The 12,217-nt window shown below is 40.4% G+C and overlaps 1 protein-coding gene across 7 annotated transcripts in view; it reads right to left on the reverse strand.

Annotated features, from left to right (window-relative positions):
• The window catches only part of REV1 (REV1, DNA directed polymerase), an 83,153-nt gene that overhangs the window by 51,719 nt on the left and 19,217 nt on the right, over nt 1-12,217 (reverse strand). For all 7 annotated transcript variants that reach the window (XR_003513267.1, XM_027554690.1, XM_027554691.1 and 4 more), the window contains exon 3: nt 10,784-10,910. Coding sequence is in view for 6 of the 7 variants with exons in the window: in XM_027554690.1 (XP_027410491.1) it covers nt 10,784-10,910 (127 nt within the window). In the remaining variant the exon portion in view is untranslated. The remainder of the gene's footprint in view (nt 1-10,783; nt 10,911-12,217) is intronic.

A 12,217-nucleotide genomic window follows, 5' to 3' on the forward strand; every position in this document is an offset into this window, starting at 1 on the left:
GGTGATCGACAGGGAGGCCTGGTGTGCTGTGATTCATGGGGTCGCAAAGAGTCGGACACAACTGAGCAACTGAATTGAACTGAAGGAGACAGAAGACCTGTACTCAGAAAACTGTAAGATGCTGATGAAAGAAACTGAATATGACAGAAATGATGGGAAGACGCACCATGCTCTCAGACTGCTGCTGCTGCGTTGCTTCAGTCATGTCCGACTCTGTGCGACCCCATAGACGGCAGCCCACCAGACTTCCCGTCCCTGGGATTCTCCAGGCAAGAACACTGGAGTGGGTTGCCATTTCCTTCTCCAATGCATGAAAGTGAAAAGTGAAAGTGAAGTCGCTCAGTCATGTCATGCTCTCAGACTAGAAGAATCAATATGAGAGGTGAGACTGGATGATAGTTAAGATCCCTTACAAAGCTATCATACAATTCTAGACACTAAAACCATTATCTCCAGCAAACAAAATCTGGAGACTAAAAGCAAAGCAGGTCATATTATGCCCAGTTTTACAGATAAAGGAACAAAAAGCAGAATAATGTAAATGATGGAAAAAATACATATAAATTAGCAAGACATCATAAAAGGTAGGTCAACAACTGACATATCCTGCTTATCGAATAAACTATAATGCTTAATACATGTAACAAGTACAAAACAGAAGAAGTTTAACATCACACAACAGAAAGTACTTAAAAGCAAGCAAGGTCTCTACTCATGGCAACAGAATGTGGTACAGGGCAAACAGCGCAAGAAGTGGGAAGTCCTGAGTGCCAGCCTGGCTGTGGGCGCTGGCGGGGTGAGCCCACACAGGCTTCCTGCCACCTGCGGCTCAGTGTGGAGGCCAAATGGGGTAAGCGGAGCCAGTGATCGCTAACATTCCTTTCAGACCTAAAGTGTAAGGAGCTTATTTTGCTTTTGGACAAATTCTCTATCACTGCCTCACATTCCGTTACATCAAACACCACCAAGGAAAAGAAAAATCAGTATTACAAAGTCAATTCTACAACCAAAAAGAAAAACGTAATGACCTGGTTAAAATACACCATCTTTTATGATATGTTTTTTCCAGACTCCTGCTTCATTTAGTTTGTCCTCTATAAAGGAAGTTCTACATCTGACACTATTGCATGTAAATAGTATTTGTTAAGGGGATCAAAGATTCAAGGGGTCTTCACTTATATTATTCCCTCAATAAGCAATATTATCAACATTATCATTACTATACATGTATGCATTATATATTTAAGTGTGCTTATATGTATACCATCACACACCCTGGACTGCCAACATCAACTCCCAAACTGTCCACTAAAACATCAGCCAGTAGGGCTTCCCCAGCGGCTCAGTGGTTAAATCCACCTGCCAATGGAGGAGACATGGGTTGGACCCCTGGTCTGGAAGATTGCACATTCGGTGGAACAAGTGAGTCCGTGCACCACGACTACTGAGCCTGTGCTCTAAAGCCTGGGACCCACAACTACCAAACCCCATACACACTAGAGCCCACGCTCCACAGCAAGAGAAGTCACAGCAAGGAGAAGCCCTCGAAGAGCAGCGAGAGAGCAGCCCCCACTCTCCACAGCTAGGGAGAAGCCAGGCAGCAACAAAGACCCAGCAGTGCCGAAAAGTACATAAATAAAAGGATCTCTTAAAAACAAAAAAGAAACTAAATTAAACAAATTAAAAGAAAATACCAGCCAGAAGATCAAAGACAGATTTGAAAAGTGTAACCTATTATTTTCAACTCCAGCTTCACTATGAGGAAAGGCAGCGGTGGGCAGAAGCTATCATGATATATGAGCAATAGCTCAGAAAACCTCTTAACAAAGCAACTGGGCAATCGTGGAATTCACGACTTTTACTAGCAATAATTCTAAATATTTGATATAGAAATTTAAGATTAGTTGACAGTTTCCCTAAGCCATTTAACAAAATGTCTTAACAGCAATTTACACAATACTTGGCATATCCTGAAATAAGAGTATGTGTTCTCAATACATGATTCATGCATGCTAAGTTGCCAAGTCATGTCCAGCTCTTTGTGACCCCATGGACTGTAGCCAGCCAGCCAGGCTCCTCTGTCCATGGGATTCTCAGGCAAGAATACTGGAGCGGGATGCCACTTCATCCTCCAGGGGATCATCCCAACCAAGGGACTGAAGCTGTGTCTCCTGCATTGGCAGGTGGATTCTTTTACCACTGAGCCACCTGGGAAGCCCCAATACATAATTCCTGCACAAAATAACAAGGGAACATTTTTACACATAACCACAGTAGGAATTAAACTTGAAAATATTTCTTCTTTCCTATAGTCAGCAGACACTTTATATGTGTCCATTCTAGTAGCACCAACATATATATATATATATATATATATATATATATATATATCAATTTGATTAAAACACACCACCTCTCTGCTGAATAAAATGAAACTGTCATTTCCTGTTTTATAATCATAAGCAGATAAAAAGAACTGAGGACAGAGAATTCAAATTAATGCAACACCTAGTCAGTCATGCACTTTCATACTCTATCTCACTCAAGCCTCACTACTGGTGATTCCAAAACTGGAATTCAACAATAGTCTTGGCATCACACGTCCTTTGAAAGATTATTAATGTCACTGCGATGTTATTCTTACCAAAACCACAAAAACAAGCATGTTCTGGATAATTTGGATAAGCATGACTTCTGTGCAGGTTTTATTTACGGAGGTACTGGGAATGCTTTAAACGTCACATGCTAATGAAAAGAACAGAAACCAACTTAGGGTACAAAAAATGCACTTTCATTAAATGAAGACCAAAAACATCAAGGTACACTATTTAAATGTTGATTATGTAGGGACAGTCAGAACAGACAAAATTAGTGGGGGAAAAGGGTCAATAAGAAACACATGTGGGGATTTCCCTGCTGGTGCAGTGGACAGGAATCCACCTGCCAATGCAAAGGACATGGTTCAATCCCTGGTCTGGGAAGACTGCACATGCCCAGAGCAGCTAAGCCTGAGCGCCACAACTGCTGGAGCCTGCCCGCTCTAGGGCCCTCGAGCTACAACTACGGAGCCCGCGGGCCGTAACTACCAAAGCCCACACGCCTAGAGCCTGCACTCCACAGCAAGAGAAGTCACTGCAATGAAAAGCCCGTGCACTGCAGCAAAGAGTAGACCCTGCTCGCCACTACTAGAGAAAGCCTGTGCAAAAAAAAGGCAACAAAGACCCAGCGCAGCCACAAATAATAAATAAAAAACCCAACTCATTTGCTGATACACAAAAAATAACTCAAATGGCCTAAAGACCTAAATGAAAGTCCTAAAACTATAAAACTCTGGGAAGAAAACATAGGGGAAGAGCTTTATGACACTGGACTCAGCAATGATCTCTTAGATACAATGCCAAAAGTACAGGCAACAAAACAAAAGCAGATAAATTAGACTACACAAAAACGCACAACTTCTGTGCATAAAGGGCGCAGCCTGTGGAACTGGAGACAATATTTGCAGACCGAAATCACTCTAATACTGGGTGAACAGACTATATAAAAAAACAATGGAAATTCAACAAGAACAAAATATCAATTTAAAAATGGCCAAAGGACTTTAAAGATGATGTACCTATGGCCAACAAGCATATGAAAAGACACTCAACATCACTAATCATTAGAGAAATACAAATTAAAATCTCAACGAAACCTCCTTTTAAACCAAAATTCTGAGCTCCTTCAGCATCCTGAAAGATGTCTCTACAAAGGAGACCAACTGCAGGTACGAGGACTGTAACGGGCAGCGTTTCATGGTTTAACAAATCTGAAAGCAAGCTCCAAACTGTCTCTTACAGGGTGAACAACACAGAGACTTTCCTCTCTCTGTTACATGTATCCTTGCTTGACAAAACACAAGAAACATCAAAGAACATGTGATCAACTAGAAAATAATTTACCTAAGCTATATTTCTCACTGAACAGAATGGTACAATTTTTAAAACTTACAAATATTTTATAAAGAATACTCTGCAAATTTTTAACAACTATATTCTGTAATACTCCTACTGTTAATTTTACAGAACGTTCTTCGGGAATATTCTGTAAGCAATCAAATTTTAACATTAACTAAAACCAACCATATTAAGAAACAAGTTAAGTATAGAAAAGGTAAAAGCCCCACATGTGAGACTCCACCACAGTAAATGCCGTCACGTAACATCAGAATAGCCACTGAAGACCACTGTCAAGCCTCTGGGCACAGCTTATACAAAGGTTGCTCACTTGGCTAAAACATATCCTATAAACAAACACGTTCTATAAATTTTACAATCTTGTACCAACGTCTTCTCTGATCTTTACTGAGAAAACAGTCTCTATGCACACCATTTCACTCTGCACATCCAAAGAGCCTGACTAAATACTGGCCGTGTCACATGCATGATAGAAAGAAGTAAGCCAATAGCTGTTTATACCTCCTGTGGTCTTACAGTAGTTAATACCCTTCAGTATTTCATTTGAGTCTCACAGTGCTATAAATTAGAAAGATAATTTAGCATTCTGTTTACTGCTGAGGAATGAGAGGATGTGTCCACAATCACACAACTACTGTGCAGACCCTTGGTTTCTGATTCCTGTCCATCATTACTTTCTCCAGTAACCATGCTTACTCTCTTGACCCCTCTTCTCAGCAGGTGCATCAGACTTACTACCAAAGTCAACTAAAAGCCACATACACTCAACCAAACAAAAACTGAAGAAAAGTTTCAAAAGCCTAAAGAACCTCTAATAGGAGCAAATACCTTTCAGACTCTGGCAAAATTACAGGGAATGGTATAAACTAACACAGTAAGTCTCTCCCACATAGGAGGTTAAATTCCTCCATTCCTGGATTCACAAGATCAGAGTCCCACAGGAAATGGGAGGAGACAGCATGTATGTATCCACAGAAAACAACTCCTGGAAGGCATTCATTTCAAAAGAATTAGAGCATTAATGGACTCTGTCCCTAAGTCACATTTGTATGCTCAGAAAACATCAATGTTAAGGTTCAGTTTTCAAACAGATCTCTACCACTTAGAACGTCAGTCTGTTATATGTGTATATTCCCATTTTATTTTGCAGTCATATTTGCAGAATGTCTCTGCCTGCCCCATTTTTCCACAGAATTCAGCAGCGCCAAAGTCCCCAGACCTGGTCTCTGATCCACCTACTGAAAAAGGCAGAAAATTACCCAAACACTTCTTTCCGTATTAACTATCCTGATCCAACCTCACAGAAGAGCAATTACAGCTCTGTAGATCTGAAATACTAGCTGACCCAAGCTTTCACCAAGATAAACACACCCAGGGCCCATCTCCCAGAGATTACAATCCAGTAACCTAGATAGCATATTGAAAAGCAGAGACGTTACTTTGCCAACAAAGGTCCGTCTAGTGAAGGCTATGGTTTTTCTGGTGGTCATGTATGGATGTGAGAGTTGGACTGTGGAGAAAGCTGAGCGCCAAAGAATTGATGCTTTTGAACTGTGTGGTGTTGGAGAAGACTCCTGAGAGTCCCTTGGACTGCAAGGAGATCCAACCAGTCCATTCTGAAGGAGATCAGCCCTGGGATTTCTTTGGAAGGAATGATGCTAAAGCTGAAACTCCAGTACTTTGGCCACCTCATGCGAAGAGTTGACTCATTGGAAAAGACTGATGCTGGGAGGGATTGGGGGCAGGAGGAGAAGGGGATGACAGAGGATGAGATGGCTGGATGGCATCACTGACTGGATGGACGTGAGTCTGGGTGAACTCTGGGAGTTGGTGATGGACAGGGAGGCCTGGGGTGCTGCGATTCATGGGGTCGAAAAGAGTCGGACACGACTGAGCGACTGAATTGAACTGAAGCCTAGAGTGTGGCCAGCGTCTTATTTAAAACCTAGAGACTTAAGAAAATGGAGTTGCATTAGCATACGAGTGAACACATTTTAACATTCTAATGTGCAAGCATGACACTCTGTCACTCATTCACACGCTCAGCCAGTATTTACTGAGATCTCCCAATGTGCTGCGCTAGCTTCCAGCCCTTGGGGCTCCCACCAGGGCTCCACTGGGCAGACAGAAAGGAAGTCGGAAAAATACCAGCTCGAGTGCAAGTAAATTCTATGAAGAGAAATAAAGCTGGATAAGAGATGAGAAATTTATTTTAGACAAGGCTGATCAGGGAAAGTCTCCTGGAGAAGGTAACATCTGACCAAGGCTTAAATGATCAAGACTCGGAGGAGGAAGAGCTGAAAGGAGGCCCAGGGGTCACTACACAAAATGGGCTTTCTGACTCCCCAAAACTTAATACATGTAAAAGCCTGACAAAACAAAACAAAACGCAGGTGTTCTGTTTTCTAGCCAAAATGCTCTGAAATGTATATACAATGGACCAGCTTAGGGAAGGAGGGAAATCTAATGAATTTGAATGAATATGATTCCAGTTTACAGAGTGAGGCAAGGAGCTATTCATCACAGTGAGAGCATGAGCAGCAGCAGCAGAACAACAAGGTACAAAGACCGAACTAAGATATCAGAATAATCCTGCTGACCACAATTAGAGAATGTCAAGGTGAAAATGCAGGTGAGGGTTAGAACAAGAATGCCTTTACCCATTTTCATCTAGAAAACATCGATTTATCCAAAACCAGTTTAAAAAGTCCATTCTACCTCAAAGGCTTACTTTAGTCTGTGTTGCCACCACTTGCCTCTGTCCGTATCTAATGTTCAGAGATTGACTTTTATCATCACAAAATCCATATTCTCCACCATTGTCATCTCTGTTCAAACACAATTCCTAACACACAAGCAGCATAAAAAACATATTTCTTAATTAATCAACATAGAGTAAAATGGGATGAAAGGTTTAAAGACTGGAAAACTTAACAAAGATGTCAATTCCTCCTAAACTGAGCTATAGGTTTAATGTAATTCCTATCAAAATCCCAGCAAGGCACCTATTTTGTAGACACAGAAAAACTTCTCCTAAATTTTATGTGGAAAAGCACAGGCTCAAAAAAATAGCTAGAACAATCTTGACAAAGAAGAATAAAACTGCAATAATATACCTGATATTACAGCTTACTATATAGGACCATGATCAAGATTATGTGGTACTGGTGAACGGACAGACACATATTTCAATGGGACAGAACACAGAACCCAGAAACAGACCCACCCGAATATGGCCAACTGATTTTTGAGAAAAGTACAAAATGGATGAAGAATAGCCTTTCAACAAACAGTGCCGGAGCCAAGTGGATATCCACAGGTCACAGAAAACAGAAATAATCAATATGGAACATGAGCTTAAGTATTAAACATAAACCTGTATAATTTTTAGAAAAAAACTAGGAGAAAATTCGGACAAGGCAATGGCACCCCACTCCAGTACTCTTGCCTGGAAAGTCCCATGGACGGAGGAGCCTGGTGGGCTGCAGTCCATGCGGTCGCGAAGAGTCGGACACGACTGAGCGACTTCACTTTCACTTTTCACTTTCATGCATTGGAGAAGGAAATGGCAAACCACTCCAGTGTTCTTGCCTGGAGAATCCCAGGGACGGGGGAGCCTGATGGGCTGCCATCTATGGGGTCGCAAAGAGTTGGACACGACTGAAGCGACTTAGCAGCAGCAGCAGCAGGAGAAAATCTTTAGGATCCAGGACTAAGCAGACTTTTGACTTGAAAGCACAATCCGTAAAAGTAAAGGTTGATAAATTGGATCCCATCAAAATAAAAAACTGTTCCGCAAAAGACTGTGTGAAGAGCGAGAAATACAAACCACAGACTGGGAGACAATATTTGCAAACCACATATCTGACAAGGAGTAGTATCGAGAATATATAAAGAACTCTCAAAATCCAACAGTAAAAAAAACCAAGCAATTCAACTGGAAAACGGGCAAAGGACACGTAGGGACACTTCACTGAAGAGGATCGGCAGGCGGCAGAGTACCCGTGAAAGGAGGCTGGGCAGCACTAGCAGCAGCAGACACCCGAAAGCCACCGCGAGACGCACGCGCGTCAGAACACCGACATTAAACACAGAAAGCTCGGCCTGTCTTTACAAAATGCTGACGAGGATGTGGAGCACCTGGAACACAAACTGAACCACAAAGAGATATGACTACATACCTATTAAATGTTTAAACAGAAATCACTCAATCCTAACACGGATGCAGAGAAACTGAACTGCCAATAAATTGCTCATGGGAATGTAAATCATACAGCCACTTGGGAAAGAGTTTGGCAGCTTCTTTAAAAAAAAACAAAAACCACACAACAACCATATAACCCAGCAACTGCACTCTTATGTTCACACAAAAACGCGTACATGAGTGCTTACTGTCAAAGATGACATAATTCAGACATTCTTAAATGGGTCAATGGTTAATCTGTGGAAACATTCATACCATGGAATACAGCTCAGTAATAAAAAGGACAAAACTAATGATAAACACAACAACTTGGATAACTCTCCAGACTATTAAGCTGAGTAAAAAAAGCCAATTAATTCCAGAAGGTAACATACTTTATGTTCTATTTATGTAACATTGTTGAATTGAAAAAGTACATGAATGGAGGCCAGACCAGCAGTCCCCAGGTGCTTAAGGAAGGAGCAGTGTGGTTACAGAAGGGAAGCATGAAGGATCCTTGTGTGAAATGTTCTGCATCTTGACTGTATCCGTATCATCCATACTCTATCCTGATTGATAGAGTGCTATCTTTTTTAAGATATTACACTGTGGAAAACAGGACATGAGCCATGGTTTCTCTCTGTATTTTTTCTGTGTGTGAACCCATAGTCAAAAACATTTTTAATTAAAAAAAAAAAAAAAAGGTTGGAAAGCAAAGAAGTGAACTTAGAAGGGAAAAGATGTTGTTTGGGAGGAAAAAGAGAAGAGAGAATAAGTTAACAGAGGCAGAGTAGCCAGAAGATGGGGGATCTTATCTCTAAATTCAAGTTCAAAACTATGTTGGAAGGGATGGGGGTCACCAAAGAGAAGTTCAGATGGCAGAACGGGGAGCTTTAAAGGAATCAAGGAAACCTGGAACATGAGTTACAGTCCGTGAAGAGCGTGAGTAAGAGTCAACATTATCACACAGTATGCCCACTGTCTCAATAAATCCAAAGCACTAGTCTTTACTTGCTGAGTCATCACAGAGGTCTTAGATTCTGTTTCATCTATAAAGCTGCAAAGCAGTCACTGAAAGTGGAAATTTTTATAAAAACAATTATACCACCACATCTTGCATGTCCCTAAAAAAGTCAACTTAATGGAACTTTACTTATGGAATTATAATGTAATCCTAACAAAACCAAGAATAAAAACTATTATTATTATCCCTATCTTAAAGGAAAGGGCAGGGATAATAAAAGGTCCAAACGAGAAAATGTCTGACAGTCACATACAAATCAGTGATGAAAGTAAATTGGGATTCCACATTCTCAACCATGGGAGTGACTGCTACAACATTCATTTTCTTCTCCCTCACACAAAGCATCCCCTTTTCTTCCTCTAATGTAAATAAGGGTGCCCCTGTAAATTGGGGACTTCCAAAACTGGCTAATGTAGCGTTATGTTTATGCCTTTTTATTAATATCTGTAGTCTTTTATAATGCATCTCAGCAACGTCTGTAGAGTTTGAATGTTCTAAGATGCCTATGTAGAAAAGCTGCATGTGAATTTTCCCAAAGTTGCAGCAGCACTGGTTCTGAGTTAGCATTCCTAGATGAAATTGTCAATGATGCCTGATAAAATGCAACCAGGCAACATTATTGCTTAACTGAAACTTAACTTTAATCAACAAATACCCCAAGCGTTACGCACATCACTGCAGGGGCACCAAGGACACCAGAGTAATGAAATGTGGAAATGGAGCTCTCGCTCCTGTCTAGTAAACCAGCAACTACAGTAAGATCCAATAAATGCCAGATGTGAGTGAACACAAGGAGCCACAGCCCCACAGAACCATGAGGAGCCACCCCCACCAAGAGCAGGACAAGGGACAATCAAAGGGAAGTGGTTCACGGAGACCTTAAAAACAAGGAGCTAACAGCCAACTAAGAAGTGGAGAGAAAAGTGGGCTCCTGGATGGCCGGTACAACAGAAAGCTGACGGCTGACACTGTAAATTAAAATTCTCAATCTCCTCTCCAACTCACAGAGAAAAACCACCCGGTCCCTTCCAGACACTGGACTCAATGACAACAGGCACGGCAGGAGGAGAAGAGGGACACAGAGGAGGAAAACTACAGCACAAGAGTAAATGAGACTCTGCTTCCTCAACAGTGAGAGCTGGGCCCTCACCTCTCCTGCGGGCAGCCAGATCCCAGCCACTGGGCTTACACCGGTCTCAAGGCCGGATGGTCAGAACCTGACGCCCACTCTACCGCCCCTCCACCAGCCCCAAAGGGCCTCTGGACAATTACAGCTGAAGAGTCACCAGGGGAGGGTCCCTACAAGGTCCCCCTCTTCGAGGCTCACAGTTTACAAAGCCCCATACGTGTGATGAGCTATTTAAACAGGAGGACTACAACTTTTCATTTTAAACGTCATCTGACTTAAAAAAAAACCACGTGCTTTGATAAAAATTAAAATAAGCAGAGGTGAGATGGAAAGGAAGCGTGAGGAAGGAGTATCTAAGCAGAGGGTCTTACTTCTATCTTTTTTATACGCAAGATAAATAATTAAAAACAGAATTTAAAACAAGTCACCCCAATCCTAAAAAAAGGTACACACCAAAACAAGATAAATAAAAAGTTTAAGATGCAGTCAACCTGTATATCCATTAACATAGATGGCGACTCCACTAAAAATTGTCGATGAAGTTCCATCCTTCTGGATAGCAGCGTCGGATTGAAACTGTTGCTCCAACTTCTGGACCTTGGCGGCCATATACCCACCCTAGAATTCAAGAAAAGGTAAACTAATCATAAAAGTTTTATTTCCTTCCCACCTCCCCATTTTAAAAAGAAATTAAAAAAAAAAAAAGACCTTACTCTGTGATAGTGATCAACATACAAAGATGACATAGGGCATAATAACAACATAAAGCATAATTCAAGGTGATAAAACAGGCAGGTCAAGGGAGACTTCTCCTGTTAACTGAATTTTTAATAATTCTGTCCATAACATTGTAAAGCAGTTACTCTCCAATTAAAGAAAAATTCTATCACATTCTTATAACAGTAAGTGCTATGTTAAAAGAGGGAAAAGGTAAGTCTAGAATAAGTGTAATATCACAGAATATTGCTCTTATCTACAGAAATTATGCCAAAGTTTAAACCAATTTAAAATTTGACAAGTGGTCAGTTAGAGTATATTTTAGACTGGCTTCCACTATCTTTTCTGTATAGTAAGCTTAACAACAAAAACTTAAAAGTAAAATTAGGCTGTTGACAAACCAACAGTTGCCCATACATGTGGATAAGAATACAATAAGCAATTCAGTGGTTAAGTTCTGGATCTAATCAATCTGATAGTAGTACTAAAATTCATAACAACAACCTAAAAAAAGAATGTAAAAAGATTATTACGTCTGCTAAAGACTTTTAGAAAGCTATACCTTTCCTGAACACTGAAATAATAAGCTAAATCTATTAAGACTTATCAATCTTAATTTATTTATAAAGTCTTCAAAGTAAAACTGTAGATATCTAGAAGTGGTATATATTTTCCCCAAAATGGAAATGCCTTTAATACTGTTTTTGATTATTCAAATATCACATGCCATTAAAAATTTTTTCTTCTTTTCCCAGAAAAGAAGAAAATTTAAATTAGCTGTGATCCATTCACTGCTAACATTATGGGATCTTACTTTTAAAGCTTATTTCTGTGCCTCAGAACACAAGAAGTTTTATAAACACAGGATCACATGTAATATTCCTTTATACCACAAGACCATCCTGCCAGATCAGCACACAGCTAAATGATGGGTACATACTCTTCTACGCTACAGAAGATAACTTACTTGACCAATCCCCTGTTACTGGATGTCTATGTTTTCCTGTTTTCTAGGATTATTAGCAAATCTGTGATAAAATGATGATACAATAAATTCTGTGCACTAGAACATTTATTTCCGCAGGACAAAATTTCGCAAAGTTTAAGCTTTCAATATACTGTGAATACACACAAAGAGTTGGTGTCTAAAGCGATTTACAATTTAGAAAAGACCTTAAACCACATTACAAACTAAAAGAAGAATGAAG

The sequence above is a fragment of the Bos indicus x Bos taurus genome, chromosome 11 (genome assembly GCF_003369695.1).
Source record: "Bos indicus x Bos taurus breed Angus x Brahman F1 hybrid chromosome 11, Bos_hybrid_MaternalHap_v2.0, whole genome shotgun sequence".
In the NCBI taxonomy this organism is placed as follows: Eukaryota; Metazoa; Chordata; class Mammalia; order Artiodactyla; family Bovidae; genus Bos; species Bos indicus x Bos taurus.